Below are 23,644 nucleotides of genomic sequence, written 5' to 3' on the forward strand. Positions count from 1 at the left end.
ACTATCTGAAATTAAAGCGATACACGCATTAACATTCCACACTCGCTGCCCAAGAGCCTGCCAATCCAGCCAACATATACCCCGTACTCATACCAAACTCAAAAGGAACGTGCCGCAAAACCCCACCCAGACTACCAATACCACCAATACCAAGCCACGCAGAAACCAACAGCAATCACGACACGCTTCCGGCCTCCCTAATCGCCTTCTCGCGCTCCCTTTCCTCTCCTTCCTCCAACACCCTCAGAAAATCTATAGTACTCCCCCTGACAGGACTCTCCTTCTCCGCACCCACACCCCCATTAACCTTACCACTAACCTCACCACTAACCTCACCACTATCCTCGCCACTCCCCCAACTCCCTCCCATACTCCCCGACAAACTCCTCCACACAACCCTGACTCCGCCGCTCGCCCTCCCCAAGCTCTTCGTCCCCACGTCGGTCCTTCTTCGTTCACTATCCCTCCGGACCAAAACTGCGCCTCTGACAGGGCTATCACTAGCAGCAGCCGCCCTCACAATGGGGCTCTCGGGCCCGTTTTCTCCACTGCTGCCGAACAAGGGGAAGGGATCGAGGCAGTTCTCGTAGTACTGGCTGAAGAGGCGCGCATCGGAGCGCCATTCCTCGGACGAAGAGCGCGCGGCTGAGAGCTTGACTGGGCGGTGTTGTTGTTGTTTCTGTTGTGGAGGGCATGAAGAGGCGGGAGCGGCGCCCTGCGGTGAGGGCACGCGCGCAGGCGCAGGCGCCGGAGCTGAAGTCGGAGGTAGAGACACAGGCACGCTGCCCTCGCTGGCTTTGGCTGGCGGTGAAGGAGCAACAGTCTCTCCCTTACGGTTCGGCGCATCGGCGAACCGTGTCCAGATCCTTGCATTGACGCGCCACTCGCGTGAGCTCTCAGGCACATGCGCCTGCTTCTGCTGCTCTTTCCCTTTCTCTTTCTCTTTCCTAAGCTTGCCTTTCTGCCTGCGTGAGGAGTTGCTGTGCTCATTGCGCTGCTGGGACGCACTACTAGGCGAGTCTGTGTCGTATGCCTGCAGCATAATCCGCGCTTCGGCTTTCCATTCGCTGTCGGAGTTCTTGTGGGTGCGGGGCCAGCGCCTGCGCAGGGAGGGTGCGGACTGGTTCTTTCCTAGACTGAGTGTCGCTTTCTTTTGGTTGTTAGAGAGATTGTTGAAGCGTGGAGGTAGCACGGTGGTCGAGGCTGACGTTCCGTCAACCTGTGGCTTTGAATCCGCTCTCCCAGGCTCTTCGGTCTCGCTCTTATTAGCATTGGCCGCTGTACCTTGCTCTTCATTTGCCACTGCCTGAGAGTGGTACCCAGCTGACCACACTGATGGTAAGATCTCCAGCTCAGGATGTTCAAGCACACCGCCCTCAGCAATCGAGCTGCGGTGGCCGTGCCCCCAGCGCCGAAACTCTTCGCTCTGGCTGCGGAAGATGCGGGCATAGTTGCGCAAAAAGTTGCGACCAAAAGTTATGCTTTTGCTCTTCGGCACGGTGCCAATCCGAGACTTGTACTTTCCCTTGCGCTGCGCCAGAGGCGTCATGGTCCTATTCGTAGCAGCAGTCGGAGCTCTCGGCTTCTTGCCCTTGCCTTTGCCGCCCTGCTGCTCGTCCTCATCTTCACTATCGACAGGCGTCTCATCTACGATGTCAGATAGGCGCAACTCGTAGGCAAAGTCGCGCGCGCGGATAAGGTCAACCTCGCCGGCGCTGGCCGTGCGCGCGCCGCGTGTGTGACTGGGGTAACGGCTCCACGCTCCGAGCGGAAAGTTAGTGTCGTCACCGAAGGGGTCGTCACTGAAGGGGTCTTCGACGGCTTCGTCTAGGGCAGTAAGAGACTCCTTGCTAAGCCTACCAGGAGAGGCAGCGGGGGTAATGCCGCCAGCCTTTTGGGAACGGCCCGAACGAGAAAGTACGTCGAGCTGGAAGAGATCTTCGCCGAGGAGATTGTTAAGGCCTTGGGGCCTTGGTGCCTCACCTGCAATCTCGCGCTCCAGTGAGTCCATCACGATCGACGCCCTGTTCGAGCTCTTGGACCTTCTTGTTGTTTCGAACCAGTCAACTGGCCCGATGTCCGGGATCTCGAGGCCTTCGTTCTTACTCCCAATTCGCTCCTTGTCTTTCTTTTTCGCAACTACGCTTCCGCTTCTAGGCCGAAAGAGGCTCTGCTCAGCATTCTGTTCAGCGTTCTGTTTGGAACGGCCACCCTGCTCTGGACTCAGAAACAGGGCTGATTTTTCCTTTTGGTGAGCTTCTAAAGCACGTTGCCAAACCTTGGCCTGTGACGCAGGATGCTCATCATGACCAGTGCCAAGAGCCCATGCCCGGTGAAGTCGTCCAGGTTTGGGTGCTAAAGGATCCGCTGTAGGATCTTCGGTGGGTCCATCCAGCCCAAGCGCTGGATTAGGTGTATTGTGGTTTTGCACATCGAGGGCTGGGCCATCTACATTCAGGGTAGAGAAAGCATTAAGAGAAGGAGAAGTAAGTGGTCTCAGCTGGACGGAGGGAGGCTGTTTCAAATTCCCGTGTGATTTGTACGGACGAAAAAGAGAAAGAGCACTGAACTTGCTCTTTGAAGGGAAGGGGCGCTTCGAAGGGCGTTTACGTGAGGCGGTTTCCTCTTTGGGTAGCGTCTCAGGTGCTGAAGTGTTCTGCGGAGCAGACGAGCCACTAGATTCCGAGTCCTCGACCTTAAAGGGCCGTTCGGCTGCTGTATTACGGATCATCTTGTCCGAGTCCATTCCTTCCTGAACATCCGGCTCGGTAGTGGGTTCTACCAGAGCAGGTGTTACCGGGAACCCGCCAGGCATGTCGAGGTTCGATCGATCGGGCTGAACGGATGCAACATCAGACAGATTCACGATCTCGTATCCGGTCTTGCGGGCTTTCGCAGTGGTTGCGGATGTTGCATCATCATACGGACCGGGACTGTTTGGTCGGGTTGAGTATACCGAACTTGTCTGGTAAAGGGAATCGGTTCGTGGGTTCTCGTTGGCACTGTACGCGTCCCCATCGCCAACTACGTGTCCCCACGCAATCGGAACTTTCGAAGAAGCAAAGTCTGAACTGGACCTTTGCAGCTTACGGCAGCTGTTTCCTTGAAGCTGTCCAAGTCTGGCTGCATCCTCAGGAGAGCTGACCATACTGATGACTTCCAGTTGAGCGGCGGATGACGTGACAGGGTCAGCTGGCATAGAGAGAACAGAGTCTGTACGAAGGTGTTGAGAGATGCGCATTTGGTAAAGATGGAGCGACGCTGATTCTGGCTCTTTGAATTCTGTAGATTGAATGCATGCCTTCCTCGCAGGGCTTTTCGGAGGCTGTGGAGTCTCAACGTCGGGGTCAGTAACTTCCATCGTAAGGTCTTGGACGGACTGAGGCAAGCTCTCGTTGCTTTCGGGTGACGATCCAAATGTTGGCCAAGGCCCAGCAACGGGTTCGCCGACTTCTTCCACACAGCTTAGATCTTCTTTGGTTGCGGCATTTTCTGCAGTGCCATGAGTATCTGGAAATTCTTCGGAAGGCGTTTCAAATCTCTCATGGTGTACAGGCGAGTCTGCGGAAAGACGCATAGCCCGGGTGTTGACGGAAGAAGAGAGACTGGGTAGTCGTGTTGGTTGGAGAAGTGGTGGGCTAGGAAGATCCCCAACTATTGACTCGGATCGAGACCGTTGGCGACGTGGCGGTTCCAACACTCCAGCATGCGTATTGTCGAGGTTATAGTTGTGGGAAGGTATGATGTCAACACCCGAGACAACATGAGATGGAGTGGATGCGCGTGGACTGGGGTCTTTTGTCAGTGCAAGGCCTATTTCGTCTGGCTCTGGCCAACTGAAATATAGTTAGCCATCGAGCGGGTCATGTTCATGAAGTTTTCCTTTCACCGACCTGAAGAGGGTCGGTGCTGGCCCGGTCCAATCAATGCTTTGTACATCCCTATGGACCTGGGTTTGTCCTTTCGCTGGCAGGGAATCCTTCTCTTCCAGATCTCTTGTCAAGCGATCCACAAGACTGTTCCGAACATCTGGAAGAGAAGCGGCATCAGAGTCGTAACCACCATCTTCTGGCCTACTGGTGGTCAACAGGCCCGCTCTGATTTCTTGTTTCCTTTCCTGGGTCTCCGTGTCCTTGTCGTGATGCTCCTGAGATTTCTTCAAAAGACTGAATGTCGACTTGCTGCCACGCATCAGGCGGTGTTTAACGAAACCCTTCAAGCCTTTCGTCTTTGGGCTGTCCGCGTGACTGTGACCAGGGGACGTCGCTGAAGCTTCTGTCTTGTTTGCTTCGGCTTGTGCTTCGGAGATTAACATCTGCATTTCCTGCAGGTCCTCAGGGCGCGAACTCAAGGATTGAGAAACATTGTTTTCGTGCTTGTCGGTTGAGGGTTCTTGACGCTTGCCGGTCGGCTGGACCTCTCGTGCATTTGGAAGAAGAGGAGAGTCTGTACGCTGATCCGTGGCGCAACAGTACTTGTCGTTCTGGGGCATGTTGCAGGTTTGACAATGGAAAAAAGTGTGAGGTTTTGTAAGTTTTCCGGAGGTTGCAGCCCTGAAGGGAGAAGCCCGTGGGCTGAATATCGATCCTCAAGTATGATGCTCGCAGGAAGATAGAAAGCTAGAGCATGAAGGGTCCTCTGCGAGTTGTTGACACAGCAGGAAAGGTGGCGTGATCATGAGCTACGAATTTCAACGGGAAGTCGTGCCTGGCCAGATTGTGTCTGAAGCGTGCCTGCTGGTGAGGTTCGGACAAGCCAGTCGGTATTGTCAAAAACGGAATCCGGCCGTACACTGCGAAAGGTCCCCATGATCGTAGACGTTAGGTTGCGACTTCCAATTGTCTTCAATTAACAGTGTTGCGCTACTCTGCCTTTCCGTACCGTATCGCCATGTTGGTATGGCGCAAGCCAGCCTGGTGAATTTCCGTGCACTCGTTGGCTATAACGTGTTAAGCCATCTTTGCACCTTTGCCGTCGTCCTTGTATAATTCCATCTCCTTCACCCATGCCGCAACGCCCGGTGTACACAGTTCTTCCAACTCTTCCCAGTCGGCCCTCTTTGCCGCGTTTCGTATCCGAGTGGAGCTTACACCAACGCTCTCCTGTGCAGTCATGGTATCGACCTGTTTGGCCCACCCTGGCTTGAACCCTTCTTTTTCCAAGTTTCCCTTCTCAAGCCCTTCAATGTAACCCTTTTGGTCGTTCAGACTTCCAAATTCCAACGAGCTCTGATCGTCCGGATTCGAGGGACGGAGCGTAACAAAAATTTTGTGTCCGTTGTCAAAGTACGGAGAAAGCGCAGACAGCGGCGGATTGTGGTCCGTGTAGTATTTAGGTGCGAGAAAGCGTGTGACAGTATCGTATCCAATGAGATGTACATGTGTGGGACAGCTCGGATAAGGTAACGGGTCAGCGCTCGTAATAGCGATTGTTTTGTCGGTATAGTATGGCGCTTTGGTGAGGCCGATGTCGATTGCGACGTCTGCAGGCGACGAGGGAGAATCGGGCTGAGAAGCGAGTGCTGAAGTGCGCGTGACGTTCTGGTGCAAATCTTCGGCAAACAGTGTCATCATGGCCAGGCGGTATTCGAAGCTCGCCGGGCTGGGAGATTTGTCGGCATTGTGGGTGCTGAAGAGCAGCAGCAATCGGTGCGGCTTTGGGTCTGTTGGGCTGGGATTGGTAACGGCAGCAGTTGCGAGCGCCAGGTGCGCGATCGAGGGCGGGTTGAACGAGGAATCAAGAATGTAGAGTGTCTTTGGCGGGGGCGGAGAAGTGTTGGCGGGGTTGATGGATCGGACGATGCGGAAGGCGGCGGAGGAGGCGGTAAAAGCATTGAGGGCGGAGCGGAGCTCAGGCAGCACCGAGCGCATCGAAGCAATTCTGGTTGTCATGTCTGACATTTTATTGTAAAAAGGCTGTAAAGGACTACGGGGTATCGATGTGGTGATGGATAGGTGTGGTGTTGTCGCAGGTGAGGTCTGCGCACGGGCCCATGTGCGCCTGAAGTCATCAGGCAACGGGAGCTGGAGCTGGAGCTGGAGCTGGAGCTGGAGCTGGAGCTGCGACTGGGACGGGAACGGGGACTGGAGCTGGAGCTGGGGTGGGGGCTGAAGCGGGAGCTGGAGCAGACGCGTCGGCTTGCTCGACTGCGCGTTCCAAGTCCCCGTCAATCGCGGGCTGTACTGGCGGAGCTTCTGGCTGAGCCGGCTGACTTTCTGGCTCTATGTCCATGCCCTCCGGCTCGCCGTCTTCGCCGCCGTTCTCTTCTCCACTACGAGCACGCGGTCAATTGGCATCACGAGTCAAGACGAAAAGTGCAATCGCCACGTACATCTTCTGGGCGTCCTGTTCCTTCGCGGCGCCGTCCTTACGCGGGCGGCCAGTGCGTTTTCCGTCGACGACGTGATGGTTTTCGACCTTCTTCGAGACCTCTGGGTTGTAGCCACGCTTGACGGCGCGCGTGTAGATGTGCCGGATGGTGCGCTCCGAGATGCCCGTCTGCTCCTTGATATCGGCGGCCGAGAAGCCGTTCACCTTCAGAGTGATGGCCTGGGCACGTGTGGCTATGTCATGAGGCTTTTCTCTGGTCATTTTGTTGCTGTATGGATTGGGGTCTTTTGCTCGCTGGAGCGCGGATGTACCGGCGGTCACGACATTCCAAAGAGGCCACGCTTACTTAAGCGAAAGTGGTACCATTGGATTGGTTCTGCAGAGCAGCTGCTATGAGGTTCCTTTGGGCGAGGCGTGTTTTTGACGGAAACGGCCCACGCTAACAGCCCTCGCTGCAGCTGCCTTGTGTTCAGGAAGTCGTGAGAGACCTATCAAGCCCCAAGCCGTTCGTTGCGCTACATGCTAGAACTCCCACTTGCCCAGGCGCCAGCCCAGCCCTGGAGCTCCTTCAATTTTTCTAGGTCTGCTCTATCGCCCTTTTGTATCTGGGTGGCTTGCTTCGGCGAGTTTATTTTGGTTGAGTCACTCGGGCGTGTCGGGGAGTTTTGAAGCAGCTCCGCGAGAAAAGCACCGACCGAATCGGATGGGCGACGAAAAAATGAAAAAAACAGGGGCGTGTTGGTTCGCCGGGCTGCGATGAAGTCATGAAGGGAGGAAAAAATATCCACTCCTGACTCCGGTGCGATGGTGGAGAGCGGAGGGTCGTTGTGCTGCACGCAAGGCGGCAAGGGCAGGTGGGCAGGTGGTTTCTGCTTGCCGAGGGTCGACTGCCGAGATCTACTCGGGCCCTTCGAACAGTGCGTGCGGGCGCTCCATCAGGGTATTACCCCAGAAATCGCGGGGTATGGCCAGAAACACCATATATGTAGACCCTCCATCGCGTCTCACGCCTCTGCTGCCATTGTTGACTGTTGGAGGCAGCTGGAGGCCCAGACTGGCATGAAAGATGGCGAAAGCACGCCCGATACCGGGGATGAGCACGCCAGCGTCCTTTTTGGCGCTAGCCCGTTCCCAGCCCACAGGCAAGCCCCGCCATCAGCAGTATATTTTCTCTGCGCCCGCCCGCCCGCTGTCCTTTCGTCCTTCATCCTCTTCCTTCCCTCCTCCTCACTCTCCAAAGGTTTTTGCGTTTCGCTGAGACCTTTTCTTCCATCCCTTCTATACCCATTGTCCTTCTTCCCTCCGACAAGATGGTTCAGTCGTCCGTCCTCGGTTTCCCCCGCATGGGTGTGAACCGTGACCTGAAGAAGGCCAACGAGGCCTACTGGGGCGGCAAGATCTCTCGCGACGATGTGCTCGCTGAGGGCAAGAGGCTGCGTCTGGCCCACTGGAAGATCCAGAAGGATGCCGGCGTCGACATCATCCCCTCCAACGACTTCGCCTTCTACGACCACGTCCTCGACCACATCCAGATGTTCAACGTAAGCTCCTCCCAATTGACCCGCCCGGCGGCTTTTGCTAACAAGATTCAATGCAGGCCATCCCCGAGCGTTACTCCAAGCACGGTCTCGAGCCCATTGACGAATACTTCGCCATGGGCCGTGGCCACCAGAAGGACGGCATCGACGTTCCCTCCCTCGTACGCATATACCCCACATACACATATCGTAGAATGGCATCTAATAGTGGCACAGGAAATGGTCAAGTGGTTTGACTCCAACTACCACTACGTCAAGCCCACTCTCCAGGACAACCAGACCTTCAAGCTGGCTGCTGACCCCAAGCCCGTCCGCGAGTTCCTCGAGGCCAAGGAGGCTGGCATCACCACTCGTCCCGTCCTCCTCGGTCCCGTCTCTTTCCTTGCCCTCGGCAAGGCGGACCGTGGCCAGAGCGTCGACCCCATCACCCTCCTCGAGAAGCTGCTCCCCGTCTACGTTGAGCTGCTCGAGAGCCTGAAGAAGGCCGGTGCCGAGACCGTCCAGATTGACGAGCCCGTCCTCGTCTTCGACCTGCCCGAGAAGGTCAAGGCTGCCTTCAAGCCCGCCTACGAGAAGCTCTCTGGCTCCAACCTCCCCAAGCTGGTCCTTGCCACCTACTTCGGTGACATTGTCCACAACTTCGATGTCATTGCTTCCGTCAAGCACCTCTACGCTCTCCACGTTGACCTTGTCCGCAACCCCGAGCAGCTCCAGAGCGTCCTCGAGAACCTCGGTTCCGAGCAGGTTCTGTCTGCCGGTGTCGTCGACGGCCGCAACATCTGGAAGACCAACTTCAAGAAGGCCATCGAGCTCGTTGAGACCGCCGTTCAGAAGATCGGCAAGGAGCGCGTCATCGTCGCTACCTCCTCGTCCCTCCTCCACACCCCCCACACCCTTGACTCTGAGAAGAAGCTGCCCGAGGAAGTCAAGGACTGGTTCTCTTTCGCCTCTGAGAAGGCCGTTGAGGTTGCTGTGATTGCCAAGGCTGTCACCGAGGGCCCTGCTGCCGTCCGTGAGCAGATTGAGGCCAACGCCAAGTCCATGCAGTCCCGCGCCTCTTCCGCCCGCACCAACAACCCTGACGTCAAGAAGCGCCAGCAGGAGGTCACCCCTGAGCAGCACAACCGCAAGTCTGAGTTCCCCGAGCGTTACGCCCAGCAGAAGAAGCACCTCAGCCTTCCCCTGTTCCCTACCACCACCATCGGTTCCTTCCCCCAGACCAAGGAGATCCGTATCCAGCGCAACAAGTTCACCAAGGGTGAGATCACTGCCGAGGAGTACGAAAAGTTCATCGAGAAGGAGATCGACGATGTTATTGCCATCCAGGACGAGCTCGACCTTGACGTCTACGTCCACGGTGAGCCTGAGCGCAACGACATGGTCCAGTACTTCGGTGAGCGCCTTGACGGCTACGTCTTCACCACCCACGCCTGGGTCCAGTCTTACGGCTCCCGCTGCGTCCGTCCTCCTATCATTGTCGGTGACATCTCCCGTCCCGCTCCTATGACCGTCAAGGAGTCCAAGTACGCTGCCTCCAAGTCCAGCAAGCCCATGAAGGGCATGCTTACTGGCCCCATCACCTGCCTGAGGTGGTCTTTCCCCCGTGACGACGTTCACCAGTCCGTCCAGGCCCAGCAGCTGGCTCTCGCCCTCCGTGACGAGGTCGTTGACCTTGAGGCCGCTGGCATCTACGTCATCCAGGTCGACGAGCCTGCCCTCCGTGAGGGTCTTCCCCTCCGTGCCGGCAAGGAGCGTGAGGCCTACCTCAGCTGGGCCGTTGACTCCTTCAAGCTTTCCACCGCTGGTGTCAACGATTCCACTCAGATCCACTCCCACTTCTGTTACTCTGAGTTCCAGGACTTCTTCCACGCCATTGCTGCCCTTGACGCCGACGTTCTCTCCATCGAGAACTCCAAGTCCGATGCCAAGCTCCTCAAGGTCTTCGTCGACAAGGCCTACCCCCGCCACATCGGCCCCGGTGTCTACGACATCCACTCTCCTCGTGTCCCGTCCGAGCAGGAGATCAAGGACCGTGTCGAGGAGATGCTTCAGTACCTCAAGCCCGAGCAGCTCTGGATCAACCCCGACTGCGGTCTTAAGACTCGCCAGTGGAAGGAGACCAAGGAGGCGCTGTCCAACCTGGTCACCGCTGCCAAGCACTTCCGTGAGAAGCACGCCAACTAAACAGTTCAGTTTTATCAACCAAAGCTGGACAGGCTCGGCAGCCCAACGCTGTGAGCCGCTAATTACGTGTTACGAGGATATCTAAAAGTCTTTTTCAACATGACACGAGACTTCGTGGGGATGAGGGGAAAAATTCAACATCGGCGTTTTCAATGTCCCGTGGGATGGGACTTACAAGCTTGGCGTTTTGGAAGGATATGAGACTGTAATGCGAAGCATTTAACAGTCGAAGCTGCCACCTTTCGGTAGTTGATGTAGAGCGGCATACCCTTGCTTAGCAGGGTTGCTGGATGGGTCCTTTGGACAAATAACAAAAACCATCATAACTCATGATTGTGCAATTGTTTGATCTTGTGATTCACCATGAACTATGATCGTTTTAGTGCCTGATGCCTAAAACCCCATGGATTGATCTGAACTGAAAACACCAATCCAACCTAATGATAAGACCGTGGAGTCCAGTACGTAGGTCTACCTACACTGCCAAATCTCGACCGCAAAATTTTTGAGGAAGTTGTTTACTTGACTAGTGGTGCTGTAGACATGAATTTCGATCGGGGTCGTCGGGGCCTGAAGATTGGTCGCATAGAACGCTGTGCGGTATTTTTATGAGTTCCGATAGAAGGCTTGTGAGAATAGGATATTTGGCAGCTAGATGTTCATATCGGCCGCTCTGGCGTATGTTTGCTGGATTTTAAGTTCGGGGTGGTTTGTACTGTAAGGCGGCGTGGCGGTTTTCATCCTTGCGGCGTACTTATTTGCTGGAAAATGTTCAGCTGTTGAAGCTCGTAACATGGTCGAGACAGACATAGAAATCATCCAAGTTAATATTTGGCCAGAAACAATCTCTTCAGGCATTATTTTGATAAAATGAAGTGAGAAAATCGATGGACGGGATGATTGCCCCGAAAGCGACTGGTGTTGGCGGCATGCTTCTTTGGAGACTGCAATAAAATAATCGGTACCCTGATAATAATAAATATTCGATGCCGTGACACGTTTGCATGGGAACAAAGCTGAGTATGTTTGTGCGATGTCATATCTGAAGTTGGTCGTCCTCCGGGCAGCTGCGGAGAAATAGACAACAACCTTCATCCTGCCAATCTCCTCGCTCTTTCATCCATCCATCTCAGCCATGTTTCGAAACCACGCCCCGACTCATCATACCCCGGAGACAGTATTTCCAATTGAAAGCAGCTTGACTTCCTCGACGACATGGCTTGACTCCAGCACGAGCACGTGAAGCGAGAAGGAACGACGCACTCCGAGGAGGGCTCGCTGAAAGCGCTTTTAACCGCGCAACCATCACCTCCGCTTAACCAGCTCCGCCGACGGCATCGCGGGGCGTCTGCAGTCGGCACGTTTGTTTTGTCGCGCTATGGATCGAGCGAGAGCGACGATCAATGTGCGGTCGCGGGCCGCGCAGCCGTGAGCCGCAAAGCCGGAGAAACCGCATTGCGCACGCGTCGTGCCTGCAGGTACCGTCTGTGGGCAACAGCAGCTCTTCAGATCTGACAGCTGGCATAAGCGGGCATGCATGATTGGGGGGCGCATATCTCGAACCTTCGCCTTTCTGCGGCCGCGTTAATCTGTGTCAAACGTGCGGCCATTGTTGCCGCCGCGACCCCCGGCTCATCCTTGCCCACTCTCACGCCAGCGTGACGACTACACTTGCTTCACGGGTGGGTTAGTCCAACTTGGCCGCGTTGGAGCGGCCGGCTCGTTGCGGGCACTCTTCCGTGCTCGTGGGGTCGTTTGGACTCGACTCCATCACGTCCGTCGGACGGCAGCATCCGCTTCGTCCAAAAGGAAACAATCCCTTGTGTCTTATAGGCACTGATCGCCTATAATACCCAATGAGCTTCCCCGCGGATATGCGCCGGCGATGAAACTTCCCCAAGTTTCTTCTGATATTGCCCGGAAGCCAAGGCCCGAAAAGGCTCTGGTCCGGAGCTGCTTGGCCGTTTGAGAAATGAATTCATCACATCGGCAAGCTCTCAGATGATGATGGAGCGTAGCTAGCTGGCGGTGACGGTGTAGGTTCGCGCCACCGGCGGATGGCGTGTATCCAAAAGGCATATAAACCCCCTCTCGCAATGTTTTGTTCACTCAACCAGTCGAGTCGTTCTCTCTTTCTCTCTCTATCTCTCACCTTCACTCTCTTTCTCTGAACTGAAGGCAGTCCTCGGCAAGAGAAGAAAAAAATGCGTTTCCTTTCCCTTCTTATGGCCGCAGGCACGGCCAGCCTCGCGCTGGCTGCGCCGGCCAACATCACGCGCCGCAAGCTCAAGTGGTTCGGTATCAACGAGTCGGGCGCCGAGTTTGGCGACGGCATCTTCCCGGGCCTGTACAACAAGGACTACATCTGGTACAGTGAGGACTCGATTGACGTAAGTTGCTTATACCAACAACACCCAAAAGACGATGATTACATATTAACAATGGCTGCTTTACACAGACACTTATTGACCAAGGTCTGAACATGTTCCGCATCAACTTCGCCATGGAGCGCCTGACGCCAAACTCGCTCAATGGCACCATCGACACCAACTACATGGGCAACCTCACCTCGAACATCGAGTACATCACGTCGAAAGGCGCATGGGCGATGATCCAACCGCACAACTACGGCCGCTTCTACGGCGACATCATCACGGACGTGGCCGGTTTCCAGCAATGGTGGACCAAGGTAGCGAAGCCATTCGCGCAGAACAACCTCGTCGTCTTCGACACCAACAACGAGTTCCACGACATGGACCAAGACCTCGTGGTGCAGCTCAACCAAGCCGCCATCAATGGCATCCGCGCCGCCGGCGCCAAGACGCAGTACATCACGCCGGAAGGCAACAGCTGGACCGGAGCATGGACGTGGGTGTCGTCCGGGAATGCGGACACGATGGGCGCGCTCGTCGACCCCGCCCGCAACGACACCGAGAAGCTCATCTTCCACATGCACCAGTACCTGGACAGCGACGGCTCTGGCACCCATGAGGACTGCGTTTCTCCAACCATCTTTAGCGAACGTCTCCAGGAGGCGACGCAGTGGCTGCGCGACAACAAGAAGCGCGGCCTCATTGGAGAGTATGCGGGCGGCGCCAACGATGTCTGTATCCAGGCGCTCGAGGACGGCATGAAGTATCTGGACGACAACAACGATGTCTGGGACGGTGCGATTTGGTGGGCTGCGGGCCCGTGGTGGCCGGAGGACACGATCTACGACATGGAGCCCCCGAACGGTGTCGCTTTTACGAAGGTCTTGCCGAAACTGCTGCCGTACGCTTAGGTGCGTGGGGGTGGAATTTGATGATTGGACGAAGGCAATGGGTATGTTTTTACGATCGTCGGGTTTGGTGATGAAGAAGCGTTTACTTCGTGGGTGGATCTTGGCCATGGTATTTGTTGATACATATTCAATTCGGTTTGTTGATCAAGAACGTACTCTGCGATGACTGAATTTCTCTGGTTAGGGCCTACCTTCGTATAAAAGACCTGCCCTGATGACAAGTGCCGAGATACTTTAACTGCTGTTATACCATCGCTAACATAGGCATTCCGTATCAACGTGTTATCTTTCTCATTGGACAGTAGGTATTGTTTAATAATGGTGTTTAAGCGAAACAGCCGATAACGTGGTTGACATAGTTATACCTACGTGGACGGAAGTCGGTTCGCCAAATCTAAACTCTGCTTTCCACCACTCTCCAACCACCACCAAACATCCACTCAATACTCAGTCGTGCGGCCACAGTGACTCCACTCTCCACCACCTGTCCCAGTCGAGGGACACCCGTCAAGCACCCACTCAATACCTAGCCGTGCGAACACACCGAGTCCGCTTTCGACCGCCCATCCGACACCCAAATAGCCGAGAGGCAGCCACAAAGCATCCACTGCTTAGCGCGGCCGTGCTACGAGGGCTTTCTTCAAAGTCGACATTCAAAATGGAAACAATGCCAAACAACGAAAGCCGTTCCTTCCCGCTAGACGGAACAGACCTCTTAGCTATCAGCGAAAGCGATCTGGTCCAGGCTTGTAAGAAGTCTCCAGTCGTATTCTGTCTTACCGGCGGTACCCACGTATATCGAATCACGCAGACGGCAGTCGTCAAAATCAAAGGCGACCTCTCGCAGCTCGAAGCCTCAAACATGGCATACATTGCCCAAAACCTTGGCGAGGAGCAAATCCGCGTACCGCGTGTGTATCGGAGCTTTGTGATTCAAAGTGAAAGCTACCTCGTTATGCAGTACGTGGATGGCGAGTCTCTGGACGCAATCCCATGGATGAGCCGACCCCCGGACCAACGTAAAGACATCATCAAACAAGCCACGGACGCTGTTCTTGCCCTACGAACACTCGAAGCTAAAGCGCCGGGCCCTGTTGAAAGGTCTGGCTTTCCGACCGGCGGCTTCTTCTCCGACTATGGAGCCAACACAGTCTTTGCGAATATCTCGGAAATGGAACAGTGGCTCGACCGGAAGTTAAGAATATACAACAGACATGACCAGGCACTCCTCCGTGGCACTAGCTGGAGTCTGTCCGGCTGTTTCAAGACATTGGTCATGTGCCACATGGATATTGCCTTGAGAAACTTAAAGCTAGACCGCCATGGTCGCTTGTGGTTCCTAGACTGGGAATGGGCGGGTTTTTATCCGCCAGAATTTGAAATCGCTTATTTGCATTGCATTATAGGAGAAGGTGCTGATCTCGAGTTCTTTAAAGATCTCTTACGAGGGCTTGGCAGCTTGGACAGAAACGACGTCGTGGACAAGCTCCATCAGGTCTACTATGTTAACAACAGTTGCTTTGCTGCTTCACATATTGTTGGCGTGGATTGTTAGATTCGGTATCGCCTCGATCGCATCGCGTGCTTTTGCACTCTTCTTATAATCAAGTCTGGAGACTCCAAGCCCGAAACCACCATGGATCAAGGCCAGCAGCGACAGCATACTCTTCACTGTTCCATGGATCGGCACTTGCCTTTAGCACGGCTTTGTCTGCTACGAGGGCTCTGCGACTTATGGACCGCCTAAAGACCCGATTTGACGATGAAGATCTCTTACACGACGTCAATATCATCTAGATTACAAAGCTCACCCTCACGAACTACGCGCTCGTTAGCGAGTACATAACCGCGTTTCGTATCCCAAGTCCGCCCTGGACTACATCAAGCCTCCACAAGATAATCACCTTTCACGACATATATTCGCTTATTAAAAAACCAACACTTTCGTATATCATCTAGTTTCAAGCGCACACAAAACCCCAACCACAAACCTACCGCACCTCCCTCCCCTTCCTCCCCTTCGCCCCCTCATCCCTCAAGAAAACCTCAATCTTGCCCGTCATCTTCGCCTCAACATCCTTGCAGCACAGACACGCCGCCAGCCCCACAACCCCAAACCCCAGCGACGCCATCGCAACCGCAAACACGGCCTTGCATTACGCCTGCTTCAGGGCCTCTGTCGCCGCCGCCGCGACGGCTGGGGGCGTGCCGGCTGGGACGGCGCCGCCGAGGCTGCTGCTGAGCGTTTGGATGAGGAGGGGAAGCTCGGCGGCGGGGAGGCCTGCGCTCAGTGCCGTGGTGCTAATCAGCCGTGGCGTCCAGTGGCTGAGTTGCTTGTTGAGGATGGTGCGGTAGACGGAAGTCACGACTGCGGGGAGGGGGGACGTGGTCAGCGGGTCGTGTCATCTTGCTGGGAAAGCGGAAAGAAAAGAAGAGAGAGAAAGAGAGAGAGAGAGAGAGAGTAAGCGCGCACTCACCCGCCCCGCCAGCAAACCTAAACGCGCCCGCCACGCCTCCACTAATGCCCAAATCCCTCTGCTCCACCCCCATCTGCGCCAGCATAATGCTCAAATACAGCGCCCAGCCCAAGCCCGCCTGCGAAACAAACACAAACGCCAACATGGCGCCGCGGTTCCTCGGCGTCGCGAGCCCCAGCAGCGCGCCAAACAGCACGGTCACGAACACGGCACCCGTAAGCTGCCACTGCCAGCGCTTAATCCGCCCGCCCAGCGCCCGTGAAGATGACCAAGCCCTGCGGCACCGCCAGCTGCACGGCGATCATGGTGGGCCACAGGATGCTGCTGGAGTAGTAGAACATGTTGGCGACGGTGAGCGCGAGCACCGGCGCGGTGAAGTCCCGCCCGCGGCTGGCCGTGAAGATGCGTGGTGGCGTCAGCGGGTGCAAAGCCCAGCCGTGCGTCTCTCACACCCCGAACAGCACCAGGAAGACGCCGCCCACGGTCAGCGGCGCCACGACGTGCGCGTTCGAGGACGAGGTGTAGATGCCTGCCCACACGATGCCCGTGAGCACGGGCACGGCGCCCAGCACGAAGAGCGCGATGCCCGGGTAGTCGATCTCGGCGAGGGCGCGCCTGAGCGGCAGGCCCGCGCTGTGGCGCAGTGCCTACATCAGCAAAACTATACTCCGAACAAAGCAATGCAAGGAACATTGGACATACGGCAGCGCGGGCGGAAAGTACAGGAAATACAGCCCGAGGAACGAGAGGAACTGGAACACGGCCGGCGCGCCGAAATTCCACTGCCACGCGCCCGACTCGTACGCGTAGCGCGCCGTCGCGGGCGCGACGGTCACGGCGACGTAGATGGTTGCGTCGGCGATGACGACGGCGATGTGCCGCCATTTGTTGGGGAGGAGTTCGGGGAGGGCGAATGCAGCCATCTGCGTGGCGTGCGTGCTTCTTGTCAGAGAACTGACGAGCAAGTCTTGCCTGGCAGCACGCAGCACCAAATCCTTCAACCGCCAGCCCCGCCGTCATCTGGTGCGCAGACCTGGCCGTCGCGATGATGACATGGCCAACCGTACACACCTACACCCGCATCAGCATACCTATCCCTAAAACAACCCACCAAAACGCACCAGATTCCCGCCCACAAGAAACCACCGCCGGCCCAGCACGTCCGTATTCGAGCCACTGCACACTCTGCGTCAACAACCCTCACATACTCCGGAGTACTTCCCAAACAACAAACGAGCCAGCTCACCAGATCATAAAACACACGGTAATGGCAATCGTCCACGCCGGCACGAACCAGTTCGCCGCCGTGACATCCTCGCCAAACTCCTCCGCCACCAACAGCTCCCCCACCGCGCTCACGGCCGGGATCGGCCAGAAGGAGAGGCCGTACCCGGCGGAGAGGATCTGTGTGTGGGTGCTGTGGCATTAGCTACCGACCTCCACCGAAGTGACCACCTAACTGCGGTTGTGCTTGTCTTGGACGAACTCACCATGGCCACGACCCACGTTTTAGGCGTGACGACGGGCTCGACCTCGCCCTCGCTGTCGTTGTCGTTGCTGTTGCCGTTGTTGTTGCCCTGTTGCCCCGTCTCGATGTCTGCGCCGCTGCTGCTGACAATCGGCGACAGCGGCGCAGGCGTGCTGGCGAAGCCGCTGCGGGACTCTCGGTCCTTGTCCTCATCCTCTTCCTTCTCGTGCTCTTCCTCGTCTTGAACGAACTGCCGCTCTGCATATCGGTCGTTGTCGGTGTCGGCGTCGGCGTCGTGATGCAGCCGTGCCATGGCTGGCGCTTGTGCCGTCTGTGTCGAAGCTGGCTGGGTGGGGTTGTCGTTGAAGCCGTCGTGTTCTTCGTGATACGCAGTGGGCGTAAAAGGGCGTGGGATAAAGAATCGTGGCGCGAAGCGTGCGTGGGGATACGTACTGTACCCATCTACTTGATACTCGCATACCTGCCTGCCTACGAGTAGCTACCCTGCATACGCAGCCAACCGACGCCAACACCTCTCGCTCTGCTCCGATCTACGTCTTGCGGATTCCATATTCTAGAGCCCAGATTCTAGAACGCGCCTCCTTCATACCTACCCCTACCTGCTCGCGTGGGCTTTCTTTCCTTTCCCTTCCTTTCACCACCCATCATCACGTCCGCCCTGCCTGTCCTGCCTACTCGAGTACCGCCACCGCAGGCGTCATACCCCCCCTCCCTATCCTAACCTTACTATCCCTTTCCAATCTCTTTAATCGGGCTTTCCTTTCTCTTCCCTCGTTCTTTGTTCGACAGGCGCAGGAATCCGCCGCCTCGCTAGTGGCCTAGCGCAGCAAGGGATGGCCTTGCACGCGCTCGCAGGGGCGTGGCGTCATAGGCACCCTAGGTACCTCGATCCATAGAGTGACGGTGACGATGCCGATGGGCCTGGGGGATGAGGTCTCAACGGGAAGAAGGAGGGAGGGAGATGGACGTTTGCGGGGTGCGGTTAGAGTTGCGCTCGCCTACTTACTCCTTTGGGGTTGCGGCGGCGTGTGCGCTAAGCCAGCTTTAGCACGTACCTCCGTATGCGTGCGTGAGTATGCATTAGTGGAAGAGCGTGCGGATGGAGGCTATGGTGGCTATGCTTTACTAGTTATGCTGGTTTACTATACTAGGTATACTGTCTAAACTATAAGCGATATTCAAACACGAATTATGCTAATATGCAAGCTATGTATGTTATACTACGTATGGCTTACCAGCAATGCTATACCCGCTCAACACACCAAGACACAGCAGACCATACCACACCACACCGTACTACCTACAATACACAAAACAAAAACAAAACAGACGCTTCCGTTGCTATCAGTACACCTCGTCCGTGCCGAGTTGTAAGTAGGTATCGTATCACACATGCTTGCACCTTCCTGAACACGCACACACATTACCACGCCCACGCCCACCATACCCTTCGCAAGCCTCAGTCTCGCCACCTTCTCCCGTCACCAGCACCACCCGCACCCACCCCCCTAACCCAGAGACCCGGCGGCCCCAGCCTCAGCGCCTCAAGATAGCTCATCCGTCCGCCGCCACCTCCACGTGCGCCAGCAGCTTCTTGATCATCGTCCCCATCCCCAAAATCCTCATCATCGTCTTCATCCTCCCCCTCATCACCACCGCCATAACCCCCCTCCTCGTCGTCTCCCTCCTCGCCTCGACGTCGACGCACGCTACCGCTGTACACGCTCCCACCACCACCACCGTCGTCGTCATCGTCATCATCACCAAGATCGTGCACTCCCCTGGCACTAACACTGCCATACTCGCCGCCCACGCTACTCCCGCCCCCTCCCCCATTCATGCTCACACTCGTGTTCATACTCGTCGCGCTGCCGACAATACTCGCGCTCGGGCTGGCCGCCGTGCCGGGGTGAGGGTCCATCGGTGGTGGCGGCGCAGCCAAGCTGCTGGCTTTGCTGGTGGAGCCGTGGGCGTCGTCGGCGTGGGCGGAGGGCGAGGCCGAGGCAGACGATGGCGAGGGCGACGCGTCCCACTGGCTCACGCGCGCCGGTGCCATGGGCGCCACCGCCATGCCCATGCCCATGCCCATGTCCAGAGCCTCGTGCTTCGTGCCCGGCGCCCCCCCGAGAGAGGCGCCCCTCTCGACTGCCGTAGCCTGGGTAGACGCGACACTCGCGCCCGCGGTCCTGCGGATGGCCGACCCAGCCCCACTCGCACTCCCGGACCCGGACCCCGTCTTGAACCACCTCCGGCCATTAAACAGCGGCTTGATGCTCGGCGCGCTGACGGCAATAGCCGCAACGCACGTCTCGCGCGACGCCCACCCCAGCGCCGTCTGCAGGTCTTGCGTGCTGCGCAGAGAGTAGTAGGCGCGCACGATGGTGCAGATGATGACGAAGATGCCCGAGCTGAAGAGCAGGCCGAGGATGAGTTTGCGGTGGAGGGGGATTTTGGCGATGAACAGGATGGGCAGCGGGATCGACATTATGCCTAGGTCGGTGCTATAAGGGTGGGAGGGGGGGGTTAGTTGCTGTTTTGTTGTTTTGTTGTGTGCTTGTGTGTTTGGGTTTTGGAGGGGGGGTTGCAGGTGGGGGTGGGGGCGCACATGACGTTTAGGGCCGCGATGACGGGGTAGTCGACTCGTCGGATGGTGCATTCGTCTGCAGGTGGGGGTGTTAGTTGCTGAGGAGTGTGTGACGGAAAAGGCTGTTGTAACGCACCGCCCGGATATGGCTTCACCTGCCAGCTGCGGTGCACCGGCACGCAGATGAGGACGTGGCAGAGGATGCAAGCCAGCCAAGTACTGGCCGTAAAAACATACATGTACTTGATGAGCTTGTGCTGCCAGAGATTCATGCTTGAGACAGCGAGCAGTAGTCAGCACAACGCATACATGTGGTTCGTCCGCCGTTTGCGGGGAAAAAGCAACATGCCGCAGTGACTGGCGTACGTGATCTTCTGGTACAGCGACAGCAGCACCACCTTCAGGCACCAGATGAACGAAATGTAAAAGATCCAGTTGATGAACGCGAGCTTGGAGCCCAGCGTCAGCCGCGCCACCTCGCTGTCCGGCACCTGCAGCGCCGTCTCGGGCGTCAGGCCCACCGTGTTGCCGTATGTGCGGAGCAGGTAGATGAACGTCGTCTCGACCGTCCAGATGAGCTACGTGTGCGCAACGCAGTAAGCAAGGAGCGCAGCAAGTACGGAGCAAAAAGAAGCAAACATGATAGCAGAGCGAGAAGAGGGGCAACGAAACTACAGTACGCACGACGGCAAGGCCGGCGAACAGGTCGCCGATCCAGAATTTCCGCAGCCCGACCGTCTTCCAGCGCGCGTAGAAGCGGAGGAGCAGGACGCCCATGCCCACGGCGTACTCGACCCACACCTCGATCAACAGCGGAGAGAGGGCCATGCCGCGTGCGCGGGGCAGACGACGGACAACGGTGGAGCGTCGTATAGTAGTAGTAAAAGTAGCAATAGTTGTAGTCGTTTGATTTGCCGGACGGGATAGATAGGTAAGGTAGGCAGTCAGACGGCTGGTCTGACGTCAGCCAGCAGCCAGGCCTTCAGGCAAGCAATGGAACCCCAGCTCTTTCTCGCAGACGTAAAAAGGAAAAGCAAAGCCAAGCGGACGACAGCAGCGCACGTAACCAGTCGCGTCAGTAGTAGCAGTAAGAGGCGGCAAAGGCGCAGAGGCCCCCCGCCAGCACGCAGCATCTAAGTAGTCTGGCCCGCGCGGGCGCAGATAAAGAAGAAGACGCGAGACAGCATCTCAGCGCGGGCGTTTGCATGCGCTCGCAGCGCGTCACGCCGCGCGACGAGATTGGCCAGCGGGCCGTGTCAGTGAGGAATGCGTGTCTCGGCAAGGACGTGGCGATGGATGTTGGGCGCGCGGGCGGCGGGGGCTGGTGGGTTATATGTATGGGTGTGCAGAGGAGTGCGCTGGCTGGGATCGGAAGGGAAAGTCTAGTTTCTCTGATGCCATGGGTACGTACAGACAGTAGGTACCTACAGAGACAAGCGGCGTAGTCGAATCGCTTGCTACATACCTTGCTTCGATGCACGCACGGCACGACCCCGGCTGCGGGAGAAGCAACACACGCAGCGGAAAACGCTCCACTCGGCCGTCTGCCTCCTCCCTACATATAAAGCAGCCGTATCTCCAGCGCGCGCGCGCCCCAACGCCCCGGCCACCATCCAGCGCCTCATTTCCGGCGACCGAGATGAAGGACGCGACGCCGCCTTCGCCACTGCCACGGCGATCAGCGCGACCGAGGCCGCGGATCCGGTTTTCTGTGTTCTATTTTTCGCGCGCGTTGCTTGTTAGCTGGTGTTTTGGTGCCAGCTGCTGCTGATGATGATGCTGCGCGCCGCGTCATTCCTGCTGTCACAACCTGTGCCCTGCCCTACAGTACGTGCAACTAGGTTAGGTACTCGTAGCTCACGGGCAGTACTGTAGCAGCGAATTGCAAAGACAAGCTGGGTAGCTGACTAGCAGACTAGCGGCTTGCTTAATTGATTGCAGCAGGCCAAAACGAGGGGCGAGGCGAGGCGAGGCGAGGCGAGGGCCCGAAGGAAGGGGGAAAAATAAAGGGAAACAAAGGGACGGGCCGCGTGCGTCAAGGATGGATGGGAGAGTTTCGATGGAGGTAGAGTGGTGGCGCGGATCGCAGCCCCGACCTTGCGACGCTGCGCATCGCCGAGCTGCCCTGCAATTGAAGCCTTCATTCCCGCGTTTGATAATAAATCTACTTATGTCTGCTCCCCCCAATCCCCGTTTTTTCGACTTTCCAGAACAAAAAAAAGTCTCTCTATTTTATTGCCTGCAAGCATGGCTGATCTGAAGCGCGTCGCTCTCGTTACTGGCGCTACGGTACGTGCCCCACCCCCCGCTACCCCACACATACATACACACTCACACACAACCCATGCCGTACCTACCTACCAAACCACCACCACAACTGACATGACCACCCCCAGTCCGGCATCGGCGTCGACCTCGCGCGCGACCTGCTCGACAAAGGCTGGCGCGTCGCGCTCGTCGGCCGGCGCATCGAGCTCGGCGAGCAACTCGCAGCCGAACTGGGCGAGTCGTCACGCTTCTTCCCGGGCGACCAAGGCAACTACGAGAGCCTAGCCTCAGCATTCGCCGCCGTCTGGGCCGCCTGGGGCCGCCTGGACGCCGTCTGCCTCAACGCCGGCATCGTCGACAAGTCCTCCGTCTACATCCTCAAGTGGCGCGGCAAGGCCGTCGACGACGTGCCCCCGGCCCCCGACCTCAGCACCACCGACGTCGACTACAAGGGCGTCGTCTACGGCACCCAGCTCGCCACCCACTACATGCGGCACAACGCGCCCAGCCCGGGCGGCCGCGTCGTCGTCACCGCCTCCATCGCGGCCCTCTTCCCCCACCGCTCCTACCCGGAGTACTGCGGTGCCAAAGCCGCCGTCGTGCAGTACGTGCGCGCCGTCGCGCCGCTGCTGCTCGCAAAGGACCACGTCGAGGTCAACTGCGTGCTTCCCGGCATCATTGCCACGCCCATCGTGCCTCCGGAGATGATCAACGCCGTCTCGCCGGAATGGTATGTGCCGCCCTCCGCCGCCGCCTCGTTCGTGCCCCTCCTCTTGCGCCGCATATCGAGCGTCTTGTGCTGATTTTTCGTCCGCGCAGTATCACCCCCGTCGACACGGTCCTCCGCGCCTACCACACCTTCCTCGATGCTGCGGAGCCTCTCGCCGGCCAGATCGTCGAGGCCTCGGCCGACCAGCTCATCTACTACGACCTCCCCGAGGAGGGCAACGGCGCCGTCACCCGCCGCGCTGTCGCGGTTTGGGAGCCGCTGTTCGAGATGATGCATGGCGAGAAGTCGGAGCTGCCTGATGCCATTCCTTGATCTTTTTTGCCGTGTTCCGTTTTTTTTTTTTTTTTTTTTTTTTTGCTCTCTCTCGTCATTGCTCGCGTTTCGGTGCCGGTCATCTGTCTCTGTCTTTGCTTTTGTCTTTACAGCGGCAGGAGTTTTTCTGCTTTCCCATCATCATCATCATCGCGCGCGATATATCTCTCGTCTCGGTTCGGTTCGGTTGGGGGGAAGGGATTTGGTGGTTTCATCCGGTTCTTTTCTTCGCGGCGTTGTCACAACCTTGTCATCTCTTTTCGCGGCGTCAGTCAAGTCCCTTTTTCTTCTTCTCACGCCGTCAGCAGGCCTTACATGCATACCCAATACCTTGGAGTAGACACACAGAATAGGATAGGATAGACAGGGGAATGGGAGTTCCGGCCGTCAGCGTGTCGCGCAGAGAGCGCGCGCGCTTTACTTACTCACAACAACAATAACAACAACAA

At 57.1% G+C, this 23,644-nt stretch overlaps 8 protein-coding genes across 8 annotated transcripts; 4 read left to right on the plus strand and 4 right to left on the minus strand.

Moving 5' to 3' along the window:
• Positions 1–175: 175 nt before the first annotated feature.
• K452DRAFT_297925 (uncharacterized protein) lies at positions 176–4,492 on the minus strand (the record flags this gene model as incomplete). Its single annotated transcript, XM_033542075.1, has 2 exons — positions 176–3,836; positions 3,894–4,492. The coding sequence occupies 2 exons, from the start codon at positions 4,490–4,492 to the stop codon at positions 176–178; spliced, it is 4,260 nt and encodes a 1,419-aa protein (XP_033398386.1).
• A 457-nt stretch (positions 4,493–4,949) lies between these two features.
• Positions 4,950–6,591, minus strand: K452DRAFT_308314 (uncharacterized protein; the record flags this gene model as incomplete). The annotated part of the gene is made up of 3 exons (XM_033543141.1): positions 4,950–6,146; positions 6,184–6,271; positions 6,332–6,591. The coding sequence occupies 3 exons, from the start codon at positions 6,589–6,591 to the stop codon at positions 4,950–4,952; spliced, it is 1,545 nt and encodes a 514-aa protein (XP_033398387.1).
• A 945-nt stretch (positions 6,592–7,536) lies between these two features.
• Positions 7,537–10,381, plus strand: K452DRAFT_270516 (uncharacterized protein). The gene is made up of 3 exons (XM_033538992.1): positions 7,537–7,871; positions 7,928–8,029; positions 8,085–10,381. Exons 1-3 carry the CDS (start codon positions 7,641–7,643, stop codon positions 10,050–10,052), a joined length of 2,301 nt encoding a protein of 766 aa, XP_033398388.1. The 5' UTR covers positions 7,537–7,640; the 3' UTR covers positions 10,053–10,381.
• A 1,896-nt stretch (positions 10,382–12,277) lies between these two features.
• K452DRAFT_297929 (glycoside hydrolase family 5 protein) lies at positions 12,278–13,335 on the plus strand (the record flags this gene model as incomplete). Its single annotated transcript, XM_033542076.1, has 2 exons — positions 12,278–12,442; positions 12,511–13,335. The coding sequence occupies 2 exons, from the start codon at positions 12,278–12,280 to the stop codon at positions 13,333–13,335; spliced, it is 990 nt and encodes a 329-aa protein (XP_033398389.1).
• An 862-nt stretch (positions 13,336–14,197) lies between these two features.
• K452DRAFT_226973 (uncharacterized protein) lies at positions 14,198–14,890 on the plus strand (the record flags this gene model as incomplete). Its single annotated transcript, XM_033536871.1, has 1 exon — positions 14,198–14,890. The coding sequence occupies one exon, from the start codon at positions 14,198–14,200 to the stop codon at positions 14,888–14,890; it is 693 nt and encodes a 230-aa protein (XP_033398390.1).
• A 284-nt stretch (positions 14,891–15,174) lies between these two features.
• K452DRAFT_350960 (uncharacterized protein) lies at positions 15,175–17,879 on the minus strand. Its single transcript, XM_033545687.1, has 9 exons — positions 17,303–17,879; positions 17,059–17,216; positions 16,934–16,988; positions 16,785–16,883; positions 16,515–16,735; positions 16,277–16,445; positions 16,082–16,255; positions 15,813–16,047; positions 15,175–15,703 (listed from the first exon to the last, which is right to left on the minus strand). The coding sequence occupies exons 1-9, from the start codon at positions 17,591–17,593 to the stop codon at positions 15,492–15,494; spliced, it is 1,614 nt and encodes a 537-aa protein (XP_033398391.1). The 5' UTR covers positions 17,594–17,879; the 3' UTR covers positions 15,175–15,491.
• Positions 17,880–18,495: 616 nt separating this feature from the next.
• On the minus strand, positions 18,496–20,713 carry K452DRAFT_318259 (uncharacterized protein; the record flags this gene model as incomplete). Its single annotated transcript, XM_033544140.1, has 5 exons — positions 18,496–19,802; positions 19,907–19,961; positions 20,022–20,158; positions 20,252–20,463; positions 20,570–20,713. 5 exons carry the CDS (start codon positions 20,711–20,713, stop codon positions 18,761–18,763), a joined length of 1,590 nt encoding a protein of 529 aa, XP_033398392.1. The 3' UTR covers positions 18,496–18,760.
• Positions 20,714–22,132: 1,419 nt separating this feature from the next.
• On the plus strand, positions 22,133–23,195 carry K452DRAFT_308321 (uncharacterized protein; the record flags this gene model as incomplete). Its single annotated transcript, XM_033543142.1, has 3 exons — positions 22,133–22,174; positions 22,282–22,883; positions 22,973–23,195. 3 exons carry the CDS (start codon positions 22,133–22,135, stop codon positions 23,193–23,195), a joined length of 867 nt encoding a protein of 288 aa, XP_033398393.1.
• Positions 23,196–23,644: the final 449 nt, after the last annotated feature.

The sequence above is a fragment of the Aplosporella prunicola genome (genome assembly GCF_010093885.1).
Source record: "Aplosporella prunicola CBS 121167 unplaced genomic scaffold K452scaffold_11, whole genome shotgun sequence".
Lineage (NCBI taxonomy): Eukaryota > Fungi > Ascomycota > Dothideomycetes > Botryosphaeriales > Aplosporellaceae > Aplosporella > Aplosporella prunicola.

What these genes read in the sequence shown, in the direction of transcription:
- K452DRAFT_350960 (XM_033545687.1), bottom strand. Translation starts at nt 17,593, where the DNA reads ATGGCACGGCTGCATCACGACGCCGACGCCGACACCGACAACGACCGA. An exon ending in TACTTTCCGCCCGCGCTGCC is followed by an intron (nt 16,446 to 16,514) that starts GTATGTCCAATG and finishes ACTGCGCCACAG; the next exon opens with CGCGGGCCTGCCGCTCAGGC. An exon ending in TAGGTTTGCTGGCGGGGCGG is followed by an intron (nt 15,704 to 15,812) that starts GTGAGTGCGCGC and finishes CCCTCCCCGCAG; the next exon opens with TCGTGACTTCCGTCTACCGC.
- K452DRAFT_270516 (XM_033538992.1), top strand. Translation starts at nt 7,641, where the DNA reads ATGGTTCAGTCGTCCGTCCTCGGTTTCCCCCGCATGGGTGTGAACCGT. An exon ending in ACCACATCCAGATGTTCAAC is followed by an intron (nt 7,872 to 7,927) that starts GTAAGCTCCTCC and finishes GATTCAATGCAG; the next exon opens with GCCATCCCCGAGCGTTACTC. An exon ending in GCATCGACGTTCCCTCCCTC is followed by an intron (nt 8,030 to 8,084) that starts GTACGCATATAC and finishes ATAGTGGCACAG; the next exon opens with GAAATGGTCAAGTGGTTTGA.